At 48.4% G+C, this 26,610-nt stretch overlaps 1 protein-coding gene across 1 annotated transcript; it reads right to left on the bottom strand.

Annotated features, from left to right (window-relative positions):
* Positions 1-49: 49 nt before the first annotated feature.
* On the bottom strand, positions 50-14,443 carry LOC123395874 (proteasome subunit alpha type-5). Its single transcript, XM_045090905.1, has 9 exons — positions 14,332-14,443; positions 14,112-14,193; positions 11,163-11,243; positions 10,346-10,459; positions 10,168-10,269; positions 10,025-10,083; positions 885-987; positions 535-600; positions 50-443 (listed from the first exon to the last, which is right to left on the bottom strand). Exons 1-9 carry the CDS (start codon positions 14,343-14,345, stop codon positions 351-353), a joined length of 714 nt encoding a protein of 237 aa, XP_044946840.1. The 5' UTR covers positions 14,346-14,443; the 3' UTR covers positions 50-350.
* Positions 14,444-26,610: the final 12,167 nt, after the last annotated feature.

Below are 26,610 nucleotides of genomic sequence, written 5' to 3'. Positions count from 1 at the left end.
ATGTTCAACAGAAAAATAATCCAAAACCATACGGTGCAGACGACAGTTGTTACTCAAATACTGCATGCTATTGCCACAAATCCTTCGTATAAAAAAAAGGTGTACAATCTCCTTCCCGGCACGTGAGAAGGCAACAACATCTAGGCCTCTAAACCTTCTTGTCAACACCACATAATAATTATTATTTTTTGAATTTTACAACACCACATAATCAAACCAAAAGAGGCAAACATCAGTGTCCATATCATCGAGCAATTGTGCTTCTGCTAAATTAAAGGCATCAGGATGTCAGACACACAGCAGAAGGAACATATGAATCCTGATTGACATTCGACAAAGATTTCCGCTTTTCACAATCGTGCTATGACTGCTTCGACCTCTGCAGGGGTGTAAAGGTGGTAGTTCGGTGCGACCTTGGCGATGTCTACATTAGTTGGAGTCACCTGTTCCAAATAGCAATTTAACTCCAGACACTTGGCGGGGATTCTTATTGACTGAAATCACAAACATGAGACTGGACTGAGATGCCCCTACCTTTTCTTCCATAACCTGTTTCAGGATAGATAGAGCAATGGTTTCAGCCTCCTGAAGGGCCAGCTCCTGCAGAAGAAACTCAATCATCAGCTTTCAGAAACATGGTGCAAGTATCAACATCCAGCAGAGTGATGTGGTCACGTCATGGTTTTCTTCACAGAAGATTAGAAACACATCACTTTCAACATTATGGTCTCCTAGCTATAGCTATATTATTCCCAAAAAGATCCAATATGATCCATCGAGGTAGCATTACAGCTGACTAAGCAGCATGTAAACTTCCTTTGCATATATACAAATCATGTTGAAGTTCTCATACAGTTCAGAGCTACTTGATCTTGTTGTGTTACCTTGTTAAACTGCTCCTGTAAGGAACTATCGGCACCTTCAGAGCCTGACCCTATTGCCTTAGCATTGCACTGCCAAAAGGTTCCAGATGGGTCAGTGTAGTACCTGCGACACAAAATGCAGACATAATTTCAACAAACCTATATAGATTCCTTCTTTTACACCGTCTAGGCACTCTTAATTTGCTTTCTAAAAAGAAATAATTCTAGGCTTAGTAGAACAAGCTACTTTATTTTATTTTTAGAAAGGAGCGAGGGGTGTAGAGAAATCGTTGCCACATGCAATACAGCAATGTGATGAGGATGCGAAAAACAATGTTCAAAAAAGCGGAAAGCATAAGCGAAGCGGAAGGCCACAGCTTAGAGCAATGGGCACTTAAGCGTAGCTTAACCGCGCTTAAGCGTTTTCTGAAATTGACTAGAATTTGGCAGATTTTGAATAATATACTCACAAAAATAGGAAACATGGCACATGGGTAATTGAAATAGCATCTAAAATTCAGTTCACACAATAGCAAATGCAAATCAGGTTCACATAGCAAGCAAAATAACAACTAAAATGGAGTCCAGTTCAAATAGACATAAGCAAATAGAGATCATGTGGCCAGAATTTTGCCAGAATATGAAGAAAATAGTTGCCAAACAGAGCCTAATAATAAGATAAATGGCATATTGCCATTATTGCGCAAGCAGACAGGCAGAAGTTGTTATGACCGGTACAACGTACCAACGGAGGAGGCCCAATGGGCAGGGTTAGTGAAGTTATCTTAGCTATCTTCAAGTCCAAGTTATATTAGAGTCCAAGATATAAGTTATATTAGAGTCCAAGTTATCTAGGGTTTAGTGAAGATTGTCCTCCTTTATAAACACATGTACCCGTACAATATTAATCAGACAACAAACAGTATTCTGTTGTCGTCTCCCTCAGGAGACGGGAGCCCCAAACCCTAGCCGCCTCTCTCTCTCTCTCACGCCGCGACGGCGCCCAACCGTCGGCGACGGCGTTCCCCGCCTCGCCGCCCGCACTTCCACCCCTACAACCTACGTCCGAGACCTAGTAGAACCCTAGCCTCTACCAATTTGGTATCAGGTAGCTTGGGTTCGATGAGTTCGTCGGACCTTCTCACCACCGCAGCCGCCACCACCGCCTTCCCCGCCACCTTGCAGCAGCAGCCGCCGCCGCACCAGTCACCGCCGCCGGCCACCTCAGGTCCGTCCGCCTCCGGTACTGCGGCCCTGGGGGCCGAAGCCGCCCCCGTCCTCTCCCTGGCGGAGATGTCCTCGGCGATCCGCGACCTCACCTTGGCGGTCTCGAACCTCCAGACCTTCCTCCAGGCTCCATACGCGCCCCCGCCACCACCACCTCCGCCAGCGGCGCCCTTCGCGCCACCGCCGCGCCCCATGGCCTGCCGATCACCCAGGTCAGGTGGCCGCCGTCGCCGTCCCCGCTGCCAACGTGGCTCGACACGCCGACCTACACGACGACGCCGCTCCAGCCGACGATGTTGCAGCCGCCCGCCACCACCTTCGGGGGGTTCGGCGGATATACTGACTCGTACGCCGGGAGCTCCGTGGTGCCGCAACACCCTCCTTCCGCCGCGGCGGGTCGCCACGAGGGCACCTACACGGCCTCGCTGCACGTGCAGCAGCCGCCCCGCTTCACCAAGCTGGAGTTCTCCACCTACGACGGCACCGTCGACCCCCTGAACTGGCTCAATCAGTGCGATCAGTTTTTCAGGGGGCAACGGACCATGGCGTCCGACCGCACCTGGATCGCCTCCTACCACCTCCGTGGCGCCGCACAGACGTGGTACTACGCCCTCGAGCAGGACGAGGGCGGGATGCCTCCGTGGGAGCGCCTCCGGTTCGGCCCCCCCATACGTGGGAGCCGCCTGGCCGAGCTCGGTCGCCTTCCCTTCACCACCTCGGTGCAGGACTTCGCCGACCGCTTCCAGACGTTGGCCTGCCATGCACCTGACGTCACGGCTCGCCAACGCGCCGAGCTCTTCGTCGGCGGCCTTCCCGACCACATCCGCATCGACGTCGAGATGCGCGACCCCCAGGACCTGCAGACGGCCATGTACTACGCGCGAGCGTACGAGCAGCGCGCCAACGCCCTGCAGCAGGCGTTCCCGGGCCGCAACACGCGTCACCCGACCCGCCCCGCCCCGGCGGCCGCCACCCTGACACGCCCCGCCCTGCCGGCCACTACTGTGGCTGCCCCTGCGCCGACACGCCCCTTCCGACGCTTGACGTCGGCTGAGCAGCTCGAGCGGCGCCACAAGGGCATGTGCTTCAACTGCGACGAGCCGTATGCGTCGGGTCATACGTGCGCCCGCCTGTTCTACTTGGAGACCGTCGACGACACGGAGGTGGAGACCCTCACCGCGGAGCTCGACGTCACCACACTCTCCGAGGCCGGCGTCGCGACCTACGGGCCGGTCGATGCGACCGCCTTCGTAGTCTCCCTTCATGCCATGCTGGCATCAAGACGGCAAAAATGATGCTGCTTCCGGTGACAATCAACGGGGAGCGTCTCACCGCGCTCGTGGACACGGGTTCGATGCAAAACTTCCTGTCCGGGGACGCCATGCGCCGCCTCGCACTCTAAACGGCGGGCTCGGAGAAGTTCAGCGTCACCGTCGCCAACGGGGACCGCCTTGCTTGCCAGGGGGTGGCGCGGTAGGTTCCCGTCCTGATCGGCGACGAGCGGTTCTCCATCGACTGCATCGGCATCGACCTGGGCTGCTACGACTTCATCCTCGGCATCGACTTCCTGTCCACTCTCGGCCCCATCCTTTGGGACCTCGATGTCCTGTCCCTCATCTTCTGGCGCGAGGGCGGCCGTCGCGTTCAGTGGACGGGCATCGGCGGCTCCGGCGCCGCGACTCCGCAGCTCCAGTTGATGGCGGCCGCATTGGACGAGGCGCATCCCCTCCTGGCCGACCTCCTGCAGCAGCACAGCGACATCTTCGACGAGCCACAGGGCCTCCCTCCCGCGCGGCCCTGTGACCACCACATCCACCTGCTGCCGGACACGGCGCCTGTCGCCGTGCGCCTGTACCGGTACCCTCAGCTGCAGAAAGACGAGCTCGAGCGTCAGGTGGCGGTCATGCTCGCGCAGGGCATCATCCGGATTTCGACATCGCCGTTCTCCGCCCCGGTGCTCCTTGTGCGCAAGCCCGACGGCACATGGCGCTTCTGCATCGACTACCGCGCGCTCAACGCCCTGACGTCCAAGGACAAGTTCCCCATCCCCGTCGTGGATGAGCTCTTGGACGAGCTACACGAAGCGCGCTTCTTCACCAAGCTCGACCTTCGCTCGGGCTACCATCAGGTGCGCATGCACCCTGACGACATCGAGAAGACGGCGTTCCGCACTCACCATGGCCACTTTGAGTTCCTGGTGATGCCGTTCGGCCTCTCCAACGCACCGGCGACCTTCCAGGCCCTGATGAACGACGTGCTCAGCCCATACTTGCGCCGCTTTGTGCTTGTTTTCTTTGATGACATTCTTATCTATAATGCATCTTGGGCGGAGCACCTACAACACGTGGCCATCATCTTCAACGAGCTTCGAGCGCATCGTCTTCACCTCAAGCGCTCGAAGTGCTCGTTCGGCACGACCTCCGTCGCGTACCTGGGGCACGTCATCTCGGCGGACGGGGTAGCGATGGACGCGGACAAGGTCGCCGCCATCGCCGCGTGGCCGACCCCGCGGTCACCACGGGCGCTCCGCGGCTTCTTGGGCCTCGCCGGCTACTACCGGAAGTACATCCGGGACTTCGGCCTCATCGCCGCGCCAGTGACGCATCTCCTTCGACGCAACGCCTTCTCCTGGGACGAGGAGGCGACTACGGCATTCGAGGCTCTCCAGCGGGCGCTCACAACGGGACCCATCCTCCAGATGTCGGACTTTGATATGCCGTTCGTGGTGGACTGCGACGCCTCTGGCATCGGCTTCGGCGCCGTCCTCCACCAGGGCGAGGGACCGCTCGCCTTCTTCAGCCGCCCCTTCGCCGCTCGCCATCACAAGCTCGCGGCCTACGAGCGCGAGCTTATTGGGCTGGTTCAGGCGGTGCGCCGCTGGCGGCCTTATCTTTGGGGCTGGTTGTTCCGGGTGCGCATGAACCACTACAGCCTCAAGTTCTTGCTGGACCAGCGTCTCTCCACCGTTCCGCAGCACCAGTGGATCAGCAAGCTCTTCGGCTTCGACTTCACCGTTGAGTACCGCCTCGGCCGTCTCAACACGGTCGCCGATGCCTTGTCCCGCCGCGACACTGAGGATGTCGCGGACGACGTCACCATCGCTGGCACTATCATGTGCATCCGCTCCGGGCCATCTTTCGCCTTCATCGACGACATTCGCCAGGCAACTTCGACGGCCGCGGACGCACAGGGCCTGCGCCAGCGCCTTGACGACGGCGAGATGGCAGCGCCCTGGCACTTGGACGAGGGACTGCTCCTACATGGCCGCCGCATCTTCGTCCCCAACCATGGCGACCTGCGCCACCAGGTCCTGACCTTGGCGCACTCTGCAGGGCACGAGGGCGTGCAGAAAACTCTCCATCGTCTCTGTGCTGAATTTTACATCCCCGGTGGTGACGCGATGGTCCACGACTTGGTGCGGTCGTGCGTGACGTGCCAACGAAACAAGACGGAGACACTACGACCCGGGGTCTACTGCAGCCGCTCGACGTACCCTCCCAGGTGTGGGCGGATATTTCCATGGACTTCATCGAGGGCCTTCCCAAGGTGGGCGGCAAGTCCGTCATCCTCACGGTGGTTGACCGCTTCTCCAAGTACGCGCACTTCATCGCCCTGGGTCATCCATATACAGCCGCCTCCGTGGCGCGGGCCTTCTTCGACGGCATCGTCCGCCTCCACGGTTTTCCTTCGTCCATCGTAAGCGATCGTGATCCCGTGTTCACGGGACATGTCTGGCGGGATCTCTTTCGACTGGCGGGCGTGAAGCTCCGCATGAGCACGGCGTTCCACCCTCAGACGGACGGCCAATCCGAGGTGGTCAACAAGGTGATCGCCATGTACCTGCGCTGTGTTATTGGTGATCGTCCACGAGCTTGGGTGGACTGGTTGGCGTGGGCGGAGTACTGCTACAACACCTCCTATCACTCCGCCCTGCGCACCACGCCTTTCGAGGTGGTCTACGGGCGCCCTCCTCTGGCGATGCTCCCTTACGAGCCTGGGACGGCTCGGTCCGAGACGGCGGGCGACTTACTCCGCGCCCGCGACGACATTCTGGCTGAGGCGCGCCAGCGTCTTCTCCAAGCACAACAGCTGACCCGGAAGTACTACGATGCTCATCATCGCGAGGCGGAGTTCGCGATGGGCGATTGGGTGTGGCTGCGCCTCCTCCACAGGACCACGCAGTCTCTAGATCCGCGCTCCAAGCGCAAATTGGGACCTCGCTACGCCGGTCCCTTTCGTGTGCTGGAGCGTGTCCGCACACTCGCATACCGCTTGGAGCTGCCAGCTGGTTCTCGCCTCCACAACGTCTTCCATGTCGGCTTACTGAAGGCCCACCGCGGGAACCTTCCTGCAGCGACGCCGGCCCTTCCTCCTACTTCGGATGGCCGCCTCCTTCCAGCTCCCGCGCAGGTGGCGATGGTGCTGCAGGCGCAGCAGCGCCGCGGCGTCTGGCATGTCTTGATACAGTGGGCCGGCCTGCCAGAGGAGGAAGCGACTTGGGAGAAGCTCGACGATTTCTGCCAGCAGTTTCCAGATGTTCAGCTCAAGGACGAGCTGTTTGAGAAAGCGGGAAGAGATGTTATGACCGGTACAACGTACCAACGGAGGAGGCCCAATGGGCAGGGTTAGTTACGGGCTTAGCCCAAGTTATCTTAGCTATCTTAGAGTCCAAGTTATAAGTTATATTAGAGTCCAAGTTATCTAGGGTTTAGTGGAGGTTGTCCTCCTTTATAAACATGTACCCCTTCGATATTAATCAGACAATAAACAGTATTTTGTTGTCGTCTCCCTCAGGAGACGGGAGCCCCAAACCCTAGCCGCCTCTCTCTCTCTCTCTCTCACGCCGCGACGGCGCCCAACCGCCGGCGCCGGTGTTCCCCGCCTTGCCGTCCGCACTTCCACCCCTACAACCTACGTCCGAGACCTGGTAGAACCCTAGCCTCTACCAGAAGTAGTTCAAAAACAGCCAAATTTAAAATAAACGCTTAATCTACCGCTTAGGGCAAAAGCGAGCGCTCAGCGCTTAAGCATCGCTCAAAAACGCTTTCTTGAACACTGGCGAAAAAAGACAAACTTATAACCAAGGGACCATTCTGCCGTTTGCTATTCAACAATGTTTAAGAAGTAGAAATACTTAAGAGGTTTAATTTTCTGAGAATATATCCTACACAAAATACAAAATTTTAGAGCATTGTCTGTGGCATAAGCTCACACATCAAATTAACTTGGTGGACGTAGCAAATCCCAACTATATTAAGCAACATGTAACATTTTGTTGGTTAAATATGATGCCATTATCCATTCTGTTACAGAGCATCTTAACCATAATAATTATGGGAAGATTATGAAAGGTTTTCCTCAAGGAGGAATGGTCAGCTATTAGTTATCAGTCAGAATACTGTGCACAGCTGGCCCTTGCAGCATGTGCAGCACGACCCATAAGAGTGTAGTAGCCATCTATACTATAGGTGCATGAGTCCAACTGTTTATTGTCAACTCCAATCTTATGGGGCAGCAAGGAGACCGTGACAATTGTTTCAAGAGTTTCTTGGGAAATACCGAAATATAGTCCAGAAGAATTAGCAAGCCAAATGTTTCCAGTTAGGAAGCTGTTAGACATGGAAGAAGCTAACATCCCGAATATACTGATGCTAGGACTCTAAAAATAGTAAGGAGGGAACAACCAACGTCTCAAAAGTCTTGGTACCCATTTGTGAATGTTCACCCCACAGAATGTTCAAATGGTCAGAATCAAGGCTAGATGAGAGGTAGTACATACTAAGGCTTATGCAAGCAAAAGAGAAACTGTGACATGATAACAATAGGTCCTAACCTCTGAAGTTATTCTGTAAGAATCTAGATAAGTTGCAAATTGCAACTAACATAATTTTTTGTTTGTCACCACAGGAAGTCAATGAGCATGACTACAACATCAAATAATACTAGAACAGACAAGCAAAACTGAAAGCACACTCAAAGACAACTGTAAGCATGGTTAAAAAAGGCGCACCTAAGCGAGCGCTTAAGTGCGCATAGGCTCTAGGCGATAGCAGAACGCCTAACGCATAACTGCGCTCAATCTGCGCATAAGAGCAAGTCTAGTAGAACCCTCAAACCCTTAAAACAAAAACCAGTTTTAAGGGTCGAGAATTGCACATTTTTGACACTTCTAAGGGTTGAAAAACAGGGGCAAAGACTAGAACCCTCAAACCCAACCCTTATAACGGAATATTCTGTTATAAGGGTTGGGTTTGAGGGTTCTAGTCTTTGCCCCAACCCCAAACCTTAAAACTGTCATTTGGCATTGCATAATTTTCACAAGACAAACATAATAAACCTTCAAACAAACACGGAAATAAAAATCATTGATGCATGGTTTAATAGTTTTTACATCACACAATCATCATCTTCTCCCTCTCATCGGCACCATCACCAAAAAGTTGCACTTGGCGCCATTTCCTAGACCACTTGCACGTCCATCAAGCACCTCCATTGGAGTCATCCACACCGCCATCGCCACCACCACGGAAAGTAGAGGACGCACCATGGAATATCCTCTTCCTTGAAGCGACCGGTAACTGCGAGAGAGGAACCCACAATTCTTCGGCTTGATCCTACAATAGTTGTCCTCGATCCTTTGCCAATACCTTTTACCGGTTTGATCGGTGCCGGTGGTTGCATCCATCCCCACAGATGCCCAAGCACGAACCAAGAGGATATCTTCCGCTTCGGTGTAGTTTGTCGACCGCACGTGTGGGCGGGAAGCGGCGGTGAATGCCTCCTCCCCTATCTCGGCCACCTCCTCCTCATCATCCCCTACATCCTCCTCATCTTCTCCAACCTCCTCACCAAAGGGTTCTAGAGGCGGAGCCCCGAGGTCCACCTCCGCGTCTTGAAGGAGGTCCATGAACGAGGTTGGGTTTGCCATTTCCTCGAACACCTCGTGCGCGGCGGGAGGAGGTTCGGCGACGGCGACGGCGACGACCGGGGGCGCGGGCTTCTTCCGCACCGTGACCTTCTTCCGCTTCGGGGATGCGCTGGCGGCCTTCGAGGAAGCCCCTCGCGGCCCACGCGAGGAGACCTTCGGCCGGCTCTTCTTCGCGGGCTGGACGGTGGCCGGGGCTGCCGCGGTGGCCGGGGCGGGGGCGGCAGCGGCCGGGGCGGGAGGAGGCGGTGCGAGGCCCGCCCGCCGCCGCTTGGCCCCGACGTGGGTCGCCGCCACCACGTCGGCCACGGTGGCCGGGGCGTGCGGGGCGGGGGCGGGCGGGGCTGAAGCGGCGGCGGCCTGGGCGGGAGGGGCCGGCGCGGGGGCGGGCGGGGCCGGCGCGGCGGCTGGGACGGGCGGTTTCCCTCCCGCGCTCGAGATGAAAAGGAGTGCGGGTTGGGATTGGGTTTGCCCTCTCAACCCTCACTTCTACAGGCTGCGAGGGCGTTTACAGGTTCGACCTCTAAATTTTTTTACGGGTTTAAGGGTTTAAGGGTTCTAGTCTACGTCGTTTTTTCGACGAAAACTGTAAAAAAGCGGTTATTTTCCAGAATTTAAGGGTTTGAGGGTTCTACTAGACTTGCTCTAATTGCGCATAAGCATACGGTTTGGTCAGAAAAGCGCAAGGCGGTGGCAAAACGCACAATTAACGCCTAGTGCTTTTTCCTAAGGGGACTGTAAGTATGCCTCCTGGATTGCAGCGTGATCTCCGGATAGGCCCTCCATAGGCGACGACGATTTACTTCTACATGATTGCATTACATCTGTTGCTGTTTTACTATTTTTTGTTTTTCGAACTGTGGCTGTGTGCATCCTAGTTATGCAGAGGCCGGTGTAATGCTTAAAAAAAATTAAGTAATAAAAGCCCTTTATAAAAAAAAAAAAAAAAAAACTATGCCTCCTGAATTTAATTATAAAGTCCGTGTCAGTTGTGATGATTGGTACTTACAAGCTCGGCCCATTTTCATCATGACCAGCAATAAGAAGAGAAACTCCAAAAGGTCGTGACTGCAGAAGCAAATAAGTAGATCAGAAACTCTTGTGGCAGTGTTGTGTTTGGATAGTAACACTGTAATAGCACAAAATGCTCACCATAGACTCTTCTTCACCTTCTCCAAAGCGAAGAGCTAGATCGCAAATAGCTTGTGTGGTGGACTCAACTGTCAACGGTTCCCCATATGAGAATCTATGGTTCTGATTATGAGCATACAGTGAGATAACAGATAAGGTAATGGACAAAGTGAATAAAGTATACAAGAAAGAGAAGTACTTGGGTCTCCACACGAGCATGCTCAACCAATGTTCTTGCATCAGCAATAAGGCCACTCATGGCACAGCCTACATGCTCATCAATTTCCATAATTTTCTCAACACTGCTAGGTTCCTGTATGAAAGGCAAATTTTGGTAATCTTACTTTTGACACAATTGGACATAACACGAAGCAAAATATCAGTACAAAAATATTGTGGCAATCAAGACACATAATACTTCTCAAAAATGAAAATGGAAGGGTTTTATAAATTAATAGTTACAAAATATTATATCAAATATCCAAGATATAATGGCATAAGTTGCAAAAAAAAATGCGTATGCCAGTCATTCATAATATGTGAAGCATCCCAGGATGAGGAAACCAAGTGAGCAGAAAGATTCCATTATCCTAAATCCAAGACTTGATATGTGGCTTTTACATTATTCATTATATATACTAGAAAGTCAAATATCACAAACAGCTACCTACTGACACATTTATATGGAACATAAACTGGGAAATATATAGTACCATGGAAACTTGAGTAGTGTTACTATTGAGACAATTTAATCCACTGATACATCAGAAACAGCAAAAAGAAGCCCAAAAACAAAATCCCTAAGAGGGACAGGATTATCATAAAGCAAAACTAAGCATAAGAACTCATCCATCACACCGAAAACTCAAGGATCAGTGATACAGAAATTTAGAGAAGTTGCATTGAAATTGAGTATGCTAAAATAAAATAGATAACAGTCCCAAAAGTACACTTCAATGATATAAATGGACAACCAAACAGCACTTTTTTGCAGGGGCACAACCAACAGCAGTTACCAGCAATGGAGACGTCACACGTTTCTCCACAGCAAGAACAACCCCATCCTTCGTCTTCAACCCGATTGCAGTAGATCCCAACTGCAAAAGGCATGAGCATCAACAAAACCATCACTCGTATGCACAAACCAATTTAAACAGTGAGATTACAGCTTAATCTCGCTACAACTATCACGACAATGACCCATAAAATGCCAACGATATAATCAATGAAATCACCTACAAATATAGAGACTTCAACGTGTGAGTCCACAAGAGGACACGACCAAGCCTAAATGAGCGTAGAACCCTAGTCCAAATTACTTCAGAAAGAAGTCCACATACCCCCCCTGAACTCTCGGATTTCGAACACATCACCCCCCAAACCGGAAAACAGGAATCTTAATCCTCTGAACTCTCAAATACCAGACAAATCACCCCCTGATGGCGTTTTGGGTGGTTTGAGACACCTGTTTTGCATACGTGGCTGCCACATCAGGAATAGTTCGTGGATGCGGTCTACTGCACCCCCCGCCTTGCCTCGAGCGCTCCCCATTGCCTTTTCACCTCCCGCTCCCCTCTCCTCTGTCTCTGACGAAACGGCGGCCACTGAGGCGACCACGGCGGCGCGGACGACGATCAGCACCATGTTCTAAACAACTCGAACGGCGGCCACAATCAGGTATGTGCGCTCAACCTTTGTGCTAAAAATCTTGCTTTTTGCCCAAATTGGGGCCATCAGTTTGGGGTTTTCAGGGGATTTGATTTGGGGGCTAGGGTTTAGTTCAAATTTTTTAGAGAATGGTGGAAGAAGTTACTAGATGGGCTCTTATTAGGGCCTGCTGTAGTTCAAATTGTTGTGCATATGCTCTTATATGATGAGATGATCTAGGGTTTGGTTGATCTGAAGAAAAAGACAGTTTTTTTCAGAAACATTCAGTCCATTACACTGAAGATTTACTTATTTTGCTTCTGACTTAGGCTTGTTAATTGTCTCCTGTTTTGTTTAGGGTACAACCATGGACCCCCTTGATTACCTGTCTGTCAGATTCCACTATGGATTTCACCATGGAGATGACTTTGAGCATGATGGAAATGATTGGGTTTACTTGGAGGAAAAACTGGGATGCCGGCAATTGAATTTCCCAAGCTGTCAGTGTCTGAGCTTAAGAAGAACCTTCCAGATTTTGTTTCATGTTCTGATTTAGCCCTGGAAAATACTAAACTGCATTGGAAATATCTAGATGGTGATATAGCAAATGCTTTGCTTGTACTGGAGGATCAAAATTCAGTGGAGATGATGGCTAAACATGTAACTGATGCTGGTGTTATTGATATATATATGCTGTCATTCCTGCTGATGAAAGTCATGAAGGCAGTGATTGGGGGTTTGATTTGCAGAGCAGTTTGAGGCAGTGCATAGAGAGGAAGGTCAGGCAGAGGAGGTGCAGGCAGAGCATTGTTATGCAGAGCAAGTTCATGCAGATGAAGGGCATGGAGAGGAGTTGCAGACAGAGCAAAGAAATGCAGAGGATGTACAATCTAGGCCCAAAATACCAGTGTTCAGGGCTGCAAGTTCAGGTGTTGCAACTGAGGAGATGCAGTTTTCAGGTGAATCTGACAGTGACAGTGACTTCTAACAGGGCAAAGAGAGCTGGCCTGTTTCTGACAACCATAGACCACACCCTCCTGTGAGGGTTAATAATAAACCTGGGAGGAAGAAGACAGAGAACTAGAGAGGAGCAGGAGAAGCCCAACAGCAGTAAAATTTCCAGGAAAAAGGGCAAGAACACACCTCAGCACCATGCTCTCAGCCAACAACAAGTTCACAACCAGCCACTTCCCAGCCAACACAAAGTTCACAAGCAGCTCCAAGTGCCCCATCTCCAAGGGCACAAGCAGCTCCAAGTGCTCCATCTCCAAGGGCACCAACAAGGGCTCCAGTAGCTACAAGGGCACCAAGACCATTTAGGGCACCAAGGGCTTCAAACTCTCAGGCAAGCACATCTTCATCACAAGTTCCATCTTATGGTGATGACCTGATGGGAGGTTGGAGTGGCTTCTAACAGGAAGGAGGGGATAGTGTGCTTATGCTTATTTATGAGCAATGGTGATGTGCAGCATCAGTGATAAGCTTGAGCTGTTGTTGATGTAAAACATCATCTTAAATTATGTGTTTTGGTCATGCCAAACTTAGCTTTAGTGGATGATGAATGACAGTGCAAAACTACTGCATTTTGTGAATACAAATAGAATTAGTAAGTTTCATAGTATGCACCAGAATTTGACCACAGAATTTGGCACTTCCATACATCATCCATCAGAATAAAGTTTAACATGACCAAAAGCACAAAATGCAGTAGTTTTGCACTTCCATACAAATCCCCCCCCCCTCCCCTGTAGCAAGGGAATGACAGTGATATTGCTGCAGGGGAGAGAGGGGGGGGGGAGGGATTTTTCCCGCGTGAAACAGGAACCCTTGCTGCCAATTCCCACGCGAAACAGGCGCCTCTGTCAATCCTACTTGGCAAAGCATCCGCCAATTATGCAAAACCGGTGTCTCAAACCACCCAAAACGCCATCAGGGGGTGATTTGTCTGGTATTTGAGAGTCCAGGGGATTAAGATTCCTATTTTCCAGTTGGGGGATGATGTGTTCGAAATCCGAGAGTTCAGGGGGTACGTGGACTTCTTTCAATTACTTCACTGCAAGCCCCTAAAGACTACGGAAGTTGTCACCCTGATTCACAATGTCAGGAAACAGCGATCCATGCTGCATCTAGCCATTGGTTCGTCCTAACAGCACGAATGTAGCGGCCTAAAACATACATCTTCCGAAACAACCCCGGGTAACTACTCCCTCGCCTGCAGGCAACCGATTCCTCACGATACACCGCAGCTGCCTCCTCACCAAATCTACACCGAGATCGGGAGCGAAGGAGGAGTGCTCAGAAGGGGTGGGCTCACTCACCTTGATGGCCTCGATGGCGTACTCGACCTGGAACAGCCGCCCCTCCGGGGAGAAGGTGTTCACGCCGCGGTCGTACTCCGTCCTGCGCCAAACAAAACCCAAAACAGAATTTATCCCGAAATAAGATGAAAATTTCACAACAGAAACGACACGGCGGACGCGGGATCCAGCAGCGGGTCGGGGAGTGGAAGATTTTTGGCTGAGAAGGGTCGATTCTAACCTCGTGAGGAACATGGTAGCGCGTGGTTTGCTTGGGCTATGGGAAGATGGGTTTGTGGCCTTGCGGGAGACGAGAGGAAGGTTCTGCTTTATGGCTTGTTCGGTTAAGCAACTCGAACGCAGTACCGCAAAGGGAATCGATTCCACCCGCCGCGCCCGCCGAAACGACGCGCGGGTCGCCCCCTCGCGCGCTGCCATGGAACATTTTTTCTACCCCACACGTTTCGTTGGTCAATGGATGCAACATTTTTTGTTTAAATTTATTGCAACCAGCGTCATTTTTGTTGCAAACATCTTTTTACTATATTTTGTCCTAGTAAAAAAGTTGCATATATGTTTGGTTGCAACTCAACTTCGTCGGATTTTTTGTCACAATCGATGTTTTTTACTTTTGTTACAACCGTGTTAATTTTTGCTACAACCAGCATCATGTTTTGCTGCAACCGTTCACTAAAAAGTTGCATACACGTCACGTAATTTTTTGTTACAACCGACGTTCGACTTTTGCTACCACGTACCATCAGCTTCGTTTTTTGCTACAATCACGTAGATATTTTTTTTGCTACAATTTTTTTTTTGCAACCGTTGAAAAAAATTGCTGCATCAAATTAAAATTTTGCTGCATAGCGAGGAAAAAGTTGCATGCGGATCCAACGGTGCGGACGCGCGGGGTTGATGGATCGTGCGGCCCGCGCGCGGCCGGCCGAAAGTTTGGCCGGCGCGCCGGCGTAGATCACTTCCCTACCGCAAATGGACTTCCGTTAAGTCCCGATTTCGTGGCATCTTGTCCACCGAAGACCAACGGGGTGGGACGATACCACGATGGTCTTACCTACTAACAAAGCAAATAGTGCTTCTTTCAAATTGACCTTAAAGTTGACTAAAATTACCCACCAATGCCACCTATAAGTCATAAAAAACGTTTCAAACAGGAAAATCTCCGGACTAGGCCGGCCCATATAGGCACCTCCTATATTGTGCTCTCGGTGTTAGAAAAAGATGCAGCGCACCTGTTTGGATTGGCCCATGCATGGGGGCCTGTTTTTTTAGTTTAGTTTTTTTATTTTTCTTTTCAGTTTCATTTTGTTTTTCTACTTTAAATAATTTAGAACTTCAAACAACTTTTCTCAGTTTTAAGAAACTGAGAATTTCGAAATAAAATATTCAAGAAAACACATTTTTTGAGAATTCAAAAACTACTCAGGAGTTTTGAAAAATGTTTGCATATAAAAAAATGTTTAAACTTTGAGAAAATGTCCATAAAATAAAAAAGTCAACGATTTTAAACAAAAGTCCGTGTAAAAATCTTAAAAACAGTTTGTGCCTCTGTTTTTAGTCTCATTTTTTATTTTCATTTTTCTGCTCCATTTTTTAGTTTAAATAATTTAGAACTTTGAAAAACTTTTGCAATTTATAAAACTGGGAATTTTGAAATAAAAGTTTGAAGAAAATATAATTTTTGTGAATTCAAAAAATGCTCAGGATTTTTGTAAAAATATTCGCATATTCAAAAAAATGTTCATACTTTCGAGAACAATGTTGGTGAAAACAATTAAAGTCCATGATTTGAAAAAATGTTTGTGTGTTATTTTTGAGTGCAATTGAAAAAAATGTTTGCTAATTCAAAAAATGTTCATGCATTTCAAGAAATGTCCTAAATTTTTAAAGACATAATATAATCAGCATCATTGAAGATTATAATTGTTTTTCTTCCGTTGCAACGCACGGGTCCTTTTGCTAGTAAGGCTAATCCTCGTTGGCTGGTTGTTATATATGTAAAAAGAATCTAATGCAGTGTGACAGCCCGATGCCGACGTTTCAGAAGATTCCCCTTTTCTTTCCGTTTTCGTCGTGTGTCTATTTTCTTTTGTCGCATCATCATGCGCATCATCAACATTGCATCGGCATCTCCGTGCCGCCAGTTTTCAAAAAAACTTGCATCCGTTGTTAGTTGCCGGTTCTCGTCGTTGTCCGTTCTGAGCCCGACCACACACGCACGCGCCCGCGGTACCGTCGAAACCCCGTTTTAAAAGTGCGATTAAAACTTTCTCTGATCGGGGTGAAACTTGGCATGCAGACGTAATTAGTTATAGCCAGCCCGCCTGTCAAATTTCGTCGTGATCGGAGACCGTCTGGTACCCGAACGGTCGACCGTAGCGGCACCGTATTCGGTCTATCGTTGGACGTGTGTCGGTGTATTAAAATGCGTTGCCGCGACGCCCGCTCTCCCTCTCGTCTCCGGACATCCCCTCTACACGGCCTTGTAACCGTTCCCGCGTGCGGAATCGTTCGAATCCGACCCCGCGGTTGGATCCCGAACGCGATTTTGCTAAACCTAGACCCCCCCATTTGCCTATAAATAGACCCCCTCCTATTTTTTTAGGCAGCCAACCCCCTCTCTCCTCGAAATTCATGCAAACCCTAGCCTCCACCTTCTCCAACTAATCCTCAGATCCGATCTGGACCGTCGGATCGAAGATCCAACGGCCCACACACACCCATGCCGGAAATACTCCTCCTGCCCGAGCTCCTCAGCTCCCAAGGCCGTGCTCCAGCGCCTCCATGGTTCTTGCCGCAGTGCGTGCCTCGCCGCGCAGCCCCTGCCTCCTCCTCTCGGGCCGCATGCCCTGCGCTAGCCCTAGAGCGCGCCGCCCTGGATTCGTGCCGTCCCGCCTTCTCCTCCCTGACCGAAGCCAAGCCGCCGACGATCTCCTCCTCCGGCCACCGGCTCGGGCTCTCACCGGCGGGAATGGGCCCGGAGACCCCGGATACGCCCGGATCCGCCGCCTCCCAGCCGCCTCCGCGCCCTCGCCGGCCGCCATCGCCTCCGGCCGCCGCCTCCATGGCTGCTGCCAGCCCGTGCACAAGGAGCACGACGGCCAGCGCGCCCTCGCCCCAGCTGGGCCTCTCCCGCGAGCAGGCCTCGGCCTCCTTCCCTGGCCGAGCCAGCCCAAGGTATCTAGCGCCCCGTGCACCCTGATGCTATCTCGCGCCACTATAGGCCCGTTAGTTATTTAGGTTTTTATTTTCGGAATTAATAAATTCCAGAAAATAGGTAAATATTTAAACGTCCGTAGTTTTCAACTCGTGTGTCGGATCGGAATGTGTAGCATATGGATTTGGTGTAGAATTTCGTGTACATTTCGAATTTCTAACTTGCATAATTATTTGAGGCAGTTTTAAGTGCCTAATGCATAGTTTTGCGTGCTGTTTCAATAGAATCCGATCCGTAGTTATTTCTCGTGCGTGTCCGGATTGCCCGTATACCGTAGATTAAATGTCCATGTTTTAGGGACCATTATTCCATGTATTTTAGAGCGGTCATTGGTATTTTTACGTGTAGGAATTGTCGCTAATTTATTTTCCCGCGTATAGGATATTTTCTCGTATTTCCGTGTGGCATTATTTTGTTGTGCAACCCCACATATTTCATATGTTTTCGGGGTAGAAAAATTCATGGGATTTTGTTGTGCAATTAGGTTTAGCTTTTGAGCAAGTTAGTTCGCGCTATATTTTGCCATGTTGCCCTCTTGTCTTTTTCGTAGGATTTATTTCGTGCTCCGGTTGATTAAGTTGTCAACTAGGGAGTTGTTCTTGGGTGTTTAGACTAGCCCCTGGTATTTTTAGTTGCAATAGAAATGCATGTTTAGGTGTGGTTTGCTTGCTCTCAAGTTGCTAGAAATAGTGCTGATTTGGAGGAGCTGAAATATTTCCGAGTCTGGAATCTGTTATATTTTGTTGTTGTCTTGTCTTGCTTGTATCTTTTGATCTGTAGCTCTTTTGAGGTTGGTCCAATGGAGTTAGTTGTAGCCCTTGTGTTTCTCTAGCATGGTGTGAGTTTTCATGCCATTTGGAGTCCTGTAGCTATAGGTTTTGCTGCTGTCAATATGGCTTCAGATCGAAAGCTGCAGCTTCAAAAACTGCTATTTTCACTAAGTCTGAAATTGTGTGTGAGAAGCCATTTTGTGACTTCTTTCTCTAGTGATCCATGATGCCATGCTAGTTGTTGTTAGTTGCTTGTTGTAGTGCTTCTTTCCCTCTTTCGCGTCATGCCTTGGTTGATTATAATTGAGTTGAGTAGCTCGTAGTTGTAGGGTGTAGAAAATGCTATGCGGCTGATTTTGGCAGATTGTATAGATTTCTTGTTTTGCTCGTAGTTGTTGAACCGTAGCTCCGATTTGATCATGCCCTACATGAAACTTGCTTAGAATCTCGCGTAGTTTCATTTTCTCTTGCTGGTTGTATGTTTTGAAGTGCTCGTAGCCGTCGTTGCACACATATTGCATTCATGCCATCATATCTTGCGGTGCTTGTATCTTTTGATCCGTAGCTCCGTTGGAGATGTTCTCTATGTGTAAATTTCTTGAAATGACGCGTAGAATCACGTGAACCTATTTGTTCTGCTGTTTAACAACTAATTAAATGTGTTAATTCAGATCTGGACAGAATTGTAAATTAACATGTGAGGTCATCTCGGAGATGCTATATGTCATTTCCGACCTCATTTAAATTGTCTAGATAGGTAGTTTAATTTACGCTTCACCTCTTGCCATGTTTAACAACATTTAATATTGCCGTGTATCTAAACGGGATAGAACTAAATAAATAAACATGGAGTTTCGTCAATATGCAACTCGTTGCATATTGAACTTCACTTAATGTGTAGTGTTTGATTGTGTGAATTGTCATGCCGTGACTTGCATGTATTCAGCTGCTCATGCATCATATGTGTTGTGCATCGTGTGGTGGACTCCGTGTGTTGATTCTTGTCTCCGGTTTCCTCCGTCTCGATAGAGTTCCGCAGCGTGCCGGATTGTGAGGACCCGTTCGACTACGTCGGTTCGTCTGCTTCACGGAGGCATTCTTCTTCCAAGCGGGATCTCAGGCAAGATGACCATTTCCCCAGATACCATTACTATCATTTCCATGCTAGTTTTACCGCTTCTATCGTTTATGTCTCGTTTCCTACCACATGTTAAATATCATCCTCTCAACAATGCCATGATAACCTTCAACCTGTTCAACCTAGCAAACCACTGATTGGCTATGTTACCGCTTGCTTCACCCTGTGTAGCGCTGCTAGTTCCAGGTGCAGTTGCTACCATGCAAAAACATGGGTTCCTTGTCATATCACCACATTAATGCTATTAAATTTAATGCACCTATATACTTGGTAAAAGGTGGAAGGCTCGGCCTTTCTAGCCTGGTGTTTTGTTCCACCTTTGCCCCCATAGATTCGGCTACCGGTGTTATGTTCCATATTTGAGCGCTCCTAACACGATCGGGGTTGTTATGGGGACCCCCTTGATAATTCATTTTAGATTAAAGCTGGTCCGGCAAGGCCCAACATTGGTTTTACATTTGCCCAACATAATAATTCTGATAATACTGAGATGCATAGGGAGTTAGCGCTACCCGAGGAGTAATTCTACATAATACAGGAGGGGCCAGTGCTGATGGTGTTGCTCCCAAACGGTCTGCCTGCGGGGCCACCGCGAGGAAACTCGAGGTTTGGCACTCGTAGCTAGTTCCATCCGTCGTGTCGTGAGAACGAGACACGCGGCTCCTATCGGGTACATCGACACGTCGGGCGGCCTTGCTGGATTAGTTTTACCTTTGACGAGATATCTTGTGCATCGGGATTCCGGTGATGCTTTGGGTAATCTCAGAGTTGAGGTTTTCCACTAGGGAATTCGACGAGATTGCGAGCTTCGTGATTGAGGATTTCTATGCGACTTGTGGTAATTTATGATGGACTAGTTGGAGCACCCCTGCAGGGTTAAATCTTTCGGAAAGCCGTGCCCGCGGTTATGTGGCAACGTGGAAACTTTGTTTAACACTGGTTCTAGATAACTTGAAGTAATTTAATTAAAATATGCCAACTGTGTGCGTAACCGTGACTGTGTCTTTCGTGAGTTCTTTCTCCAATCGAGGACACGGTGGGGTTATGTCTGACATAGGTAGGTGTTCAGGATCATTCATTTGATCATCAACAGTTCACGTCCGTTATGCGTAGATCATCCCTCTCTTATTTCTTGTACTCGGAAGTTAGCCACCAAATATATGCTTAGCCGCTGCTGCAACCTCACCATTAACCATGCCTCACCCATTAAGCTTTGCTAGTCTTGATACCTTTGGAAATGAGATTGCTGAGTCCCGTGTGGCTCACAGATTACTACAATACCAGTTGCAGGTACAGCTAAAGGTTACTTGACGCGAGCGCATTTATTGTTCATTTGGAGTTGCTTCTTCTTCTTCTTCTTCTTCTTCTTCTTCATCGATCTAGGATGGGTTCCAGGCCGGCAGCCTGGGATAGCAAGGATGGACGTCGTTCTTCTTTTCTCGTTTATTTTCGTCCGTAGTCGGACCCTGCTCTTACTCTTGATGTTTATGTAATGTACTGATGTGACTCTGATGTAGCTTGTGGCGAGTGTAAGGCAATTCTTTATATATATCTCTTCTTTTCAGTACATGTACTTGTAACGATATCCATTCTTGCGACACGACGAGATGCACTTCTATCCCTGACGAGGCCTTCGTGCCAAATTGAGGATAGAGTCGCATCTTGGGCGTGACAAGTTGGTATCAGAGCAGTACCGACCTAGGAGCCCCTTGATTGATCGAACTTGGCCGAGTCGAGTCTAGTGAAAAACTGCTTTGAGTCTAGTTATATGAGTAGGATTCTTTTTTCTCCTCTTCTATGCTCTAGTGAGGAATCTTGACGTAATATTTTAATTCTACTCCTCTTCTCACTCAATTTTTTTTAGGATCACGCGGATATTTTTGAGATCTATATGATGCCGATGTGACGGAGTTCTGTCTTGGTGCCTCCTATCTTCTTTAAGTCTTAGGGGAGTTGAGCTCCAGGGGATTCTTGAGCACATCGTTATCATTCGGATTTCTTACTATCTCAGTACGAAGGATGTTCGTAATTTCTTCAATACTAGTAGTGGTGAGATAACCCCGATGTCCCAAGTACTGGTGCAGATTGTTCGGGAGTACTGCCATACTTTGTATCGTTGTGATCACGAGGGTCTATTGTAGATGAAGGTCCGAGATTCTGGTCGTGTGTTGACGGATGTGATACACGTGACGGGTTAGTATAGGAGTTGTATGATATTACTCCTTGTATCCGTGTACTAGATTGCATGACCAGATATTTCGGGAATTCATAGGTGGGAATTCAAGTAGTTGCTTATAGGACAATCTCCAACAAATGCATGATGTTAGGTTTGGATTCGACATCTAGTGGATTCTTTTGTTCACGGTCGACTTACAGCGGTACACGTTGTGTCTTAAAGAGTCCTTGTAGCTTGCTACGACTCGGGGACGCTTCGTATGTCGGGTGCACTGCCTTGCACTTGATGGCTACTGTAAAATCGAGCCCGTGCGATCCTGTCCATGAAAATATCGGACGAAATCTTTCTCATGAGTTTGTTCTGGCTTGTTTCATAACCCTCATCCCTTGTTTTTGCTGAATATGGTAATTCAAGTTGCTTCGAGGTCAAGTGGTGATTTCAAATCTTTTGTAAGTGGTGTTCTCATATTCATATGAGAGTGCTAATCCTTTTGCTCAACCAATTGTCTTATCAACTTTTGTCAACTGGAGTTGTTATGTCAATTCTTTTTCAACCGGTGTGCTTCTCTTCAAGTGTAGTCTACCCTCTCTAATTTTGCAAGATCATTATCTCATTTTATTCCGGAGTTTATCTCATCTGTCCCAAGTTGTCTTTGTTTTTCATGCCCTCCCACCTTTTTTCTCAGTGATTCAATTTTCATCCAAGAGTTTTCTTTTCATTGTGCTTCCGCTGTGTGTTCTTTTCTCTCTTACCCGGTGATTCATTGTGAAGATTCTCAGGAGCTTCGTGTTCATATTTGTTTATTCTTGTCATCCTTACCAGTGAATTTAATTCAGTTATCCAGGGTCATCATATCCTTTTCAAACATTAAATTCTTTCCTATGTTGGGAATTCTTATGAGCCTATCTTGTTATTCATTCCTCTCTCTTTCTATCCGGAGTGTTGAAGATATTTCAGAAGTCCTGATTCTCGATCCTTCAGTTATTTCGAGGTGCTAACCTCATCTAGTTCTCTTATACCGGTGCAATTTCTCTCCCTCCGAGCAATCCTTTCAACGGTGGTTTCTTTGAGTGGGCCCATAACCCACAGGTTCTTTCCCAGGATCTTTCCTGGCTCTTTTAATCTTTTCTCGGAGATAATTAATTTTTTTCAACTATGACGTAAGTATGAATTTCATCAGTCATATTCCTTCTCAAGATCAATTTGAATTAATTCTCATATTTGGCTCAACCTTGCATTCTTCTTTATTCCAGAGTGTCTCAATTATCCTTGGTGCTGTTTCCCGTCATCATTTTCAACTTCAAGACCGAAGGAGTGTTTTTCTCAATCGTGGTCCATTCTCTCCATGATTCATCGTTTCAGCCTTCTGGCATCGTCTTGAATTATTCCCAATCATGAGTATCCCTTTATTGCTATCCAGTACATTTCTGAGTTGTTTTATTTCTCGTTCCTCCGAAGGCCATCATTTTCAGAAGATTCTTCGTTCTCAGCTTTCAGCTATCATCCTCAATTCTTCTCAATTGTTGTCTCTTCGTTCGTCTCCCGTTTATCCGGTGCCTTGTTCAAAATTCTTCTCTCAGGTGGCTCATGATCTCTTCATTCTCATGTATCTTCATTAATTTGTGGTGTTCCCATTTAATTGTGAATTCTTACCGGTGCTTCCTTAATTTTACTTCAAGTGGTGCTTATCTCTCTGTCTCTTCAAGTTTCCTTTAAGAAGAATAAGTTGTATGCTAAATCCGTTGCTTCTCATCAATTAAATTTGATGAAGGATGAGCATAACATAATTCTTATTCTTGTTCATAGTAATCTGAATTCTTCTTTCGGAGTGACTCATGATGTCAATTCTTTTCGCAAGTGCTTATCTTTCTTTTCCGGAGTTCCAAGTTCTTTTAAGTATATCTTTGTGAGGCTTCTTCTAAATCCTGGCAAGGTCATAATCTTATTCTTTTCTACCTTCATATCGTTGCATCATTCATTTGTATACGGAGGTCCTTCATGGTGTTTCATCAAGGTTTCAATTCATTCTCAAGTGTTCTTCAAGATTCTTGTTGGAGAACCTCAAGTATCCTTTCTCTTGCATTTATATGTGCAATTGTTCTTCCTTTATCCTGTGAGGTGGTATTATAGCATTCTTGTTAGTTTAGGAGTCTCGAAGAGATTTCCTCTCAAGAATGAGATAATTAAACCACCAATTCTATGATCATGAGATATTTCTACCCATGATTTCTTCATTGAGCTATCTTGCTTTGGTTTTCACCTAAAGCTTTTCCTATGGATTATGCTATCATGGTGCTTGTCACGAATCCCAGTTCTCAATGTACCCTCTTGGTGTAAGAATTGTTCATATCTTGTTTCTCCAAGTCTATCCTTGTTCTTTTAGTGGTTGGTTGTCACCTCATATTTGTTGAGATGATTTTCATAAGCCCACTACTATCTTGTTCTTTTCGTTGTTGGTTTTCCAATTACTAAGTCAATTCTCTATCCGGAGGCTCTTCAATTCTATTGTGATGATAGTTGGCATTCTTTCTTCATTCTCTTCATCCGTATGAGCTAGTTCCTATTCTATTGTTCCGGAGGCATTGTAATGTTGCTCTTTTCGGTCTATTATGTTGTTCTATCAAGATCATGGTGTTCCCTTGTTCTATTTACTTGTTTGTTGTGAATATTGTCTATTTCTTCCACCTTTTTGAATTTTTTGTCCCATTTTCCTACCGAAGTGCTGCCAAAAGTTTCCGTGAATTCTTGCTTCTTCTCATATCATTCCTCATCTCTTTGCAACCTTCAAGGATCGTTGGTTTCACTCGTTTGTCAAAGAAGCGACTAAATTTTTACCTCTTGCTTTCTCATCCTCTCCCCCTTTCATTCTTGGATCTTGGGGCGAGATCCTCTTGTAGTGTAGGAGAGTTGTGACAGCCCGATGCCGACGTTCCAGAAGATTCCCCTTTTCTTTCCGTTTTCGTCGTGTGTCTATTTTCTTTTCTTGCATCATCATCACATCATGCGCATCATCAACATTGCATCGGCATCTCCGTGCCGCCAGTTTTCAAAAAAACTTGCATCCGTTGTTAGTTGCCGGTTCTCGTCGTTGTCCGTTCTGAGCCCGACCGCACACGCACGCGCCTGGGGTACCGTCGAAACCCTGTTTTAAAAGTGCGATTAAAACTTTCTCTGATCGGGGTGAAACTTGGCATGCGGACGTAATTAGTTATAGCCAGCCCGCCTGTCGAATTTCGTCGCGATCGGAGACCGTCTCGTACCCGAACGGTCGACCGTAGCGGCACCGTATTCGGTCTATCGTCGGACGTCTGTCGGTGTTTTAAAATGCGTTGCCGCGACGCCCGCTCTCCCTCTCGTCTCCAGACATCCGCTCTACACGGCCTTGCAACCGTTCCCGCGTGCGGAATCGTTCGAATCCAACCCCGCGGTTGGATCCGGAACGCGATTTTGCTAAACCTAGACCCCCCATTTGCCTATAAATAGACCCCCTCCTATTTTTTAGGAAGCCAACCCCCTCTCTCCTCGAAATTCGTGCAGACCCTAGCCTCCACCTTCTCCAACTAATCCTCAGATCCGATCTGAGCGATCTAGATCATCGGATCGAAGATCCAATGGCCCAGACACACCCATGCCCAAAATACTCCTCCTGCCCGAGCTCCTCAGCTCCCGAGGTCGTGCTCCAGCGCCTCCATGGTTCTTGCCGCAGTGCGTGCCTCGCCGCGCCGCCCCTGCTTCCTGATCTCGGGCCGCATACCCCGCGCTAGCCCTAGAGCGCGCCGCCCTGGATCCGCGCCGTGCCGCCTTCTCCTCCCTGACCGAAGCCAAGCCGCCGACGATCTCCTCCTCTAGCCACCTGCTCGGGCTCCCACCGGCGGGAATGGGCCCGGAGGCCCCGGATCCGCCCGAATCCGCCGCCTCCCAGCCGCCTCCGCGCCCTCGCCGGCCGCCATCGCCTCCGTCCGCCACCTCCATGTCTGCTGCCAGCCCGTGCACAAGGAGAACGACGGCCAGCGCGCCCTCGCCCCAGCTGGGCCTCTCCAGCGCCCAGGCCTCGGCCCAGCAGGCCCCGGTCTGCCAGCCCCAGCGCAGCAGGCCTCCCGAGCCCCGCGAGCAGGCCTCGGCCTCCTTCCCCAGTCGAGCCGGCCCAAGGTATCTAGCGCCCCATGCACCCTGATGCTATCTCGCGCCACTGTAGGCCCGTTAGTTATTTAGGTTTTTATTTTCAGAATTAATAAATTCCAGAAAATAGGTAAATATTTAAACGTCCGTAGTTTTCAACTCGTGTGTCGGATCGGAATGTGTAGCATATGGATTTGGTGTAGAATTCCGCGTAGATTTCGAATTTCTAACTTGCATACTTGAGGCAGTTTGAAGTGCCTAATGCATAGTTTTGCGTGCTGTTCCAATAGGATCCGATCCGTAGTTATTTCTCGTGCGTGTCCGGATTGCCCGTATACCGTAGATTAAATGTCCATGTTTTAGGGACCATTATTCCATGTATTTTAGATCGGTCATTGGTATTTTTACGTGTAGGAATTGCCGCTAATTTATTTTCCCGCGTATAGGTTATTTTCTCGCATTTTCGTGTGGCATTATTTTGTTGTGCAACCCCACATATTTCATATGTTTTTGGGGTAGAAAAATCCATGGGATTTTTTTGTGCAATTATTTTTAGCTTTTGAGCAAGTTAGTTCGCGCTATATTTTGCCATGTTGCCCTCTTGTCTTTTTCGTAGGATTTATTTCGTGCTCCGGTTGATTAAGTTGTCAACTAGGGAGTTGTTCTTGGGTGTTTAGACTAGCCCCTGGTATTTTTAGTTGCAATAGAAATGCATGTTTAGGTGTGGTTTGCTTGCCCTCAAGTTGCTAGAAATAGTGCTGATTTGGAGGAGCTGAAATATTTCCAAGTCTGGAATCTGTTATATTTTGTTGTTGTCTTGTCTTGCTTGTATCTTTTGATCTGTAGCTCTTTTGAGGTTGGTCCAATGGAGTTAGTTGTAGCCCTTGTGTTTCTCTAGCATGGTGTGAGTTTTCATGCCATTTGGAGTCCTGTAGCTATAGGTTTTGCTGCTGTCAATATGGCTTCAGATCGAAAGCTGCAGCTTCAAAAACTGCTATTTTCACTAAGTCTGAAATTGTGTGTGAGAAGCCATTTTGTGACTTCTTTCTCTAGTGATCCATGATGCCATGCTAGTTGTTGTT

The sequence above is a fragment of the Hordeum vulgare genome, chromosome 5H, assembly GCF_904849725.1.
Source record: "Hordeum vulgare subsp. vulgare chromosome 5H, MorexV3_pseudomolecules_assembly, whole genome shotgun sequence".
Lineage (NCBI taxonomy): Eukaryota > Viridiplantae > Streptophyta > Magnoliopsida > Poales > Poaceae > Hordeum > Hordeum vulgare.
Note: the sequence above shows the minus strand (reverse complement) of the source record. Positions and strands in the feature narration are given on the sequence as shown.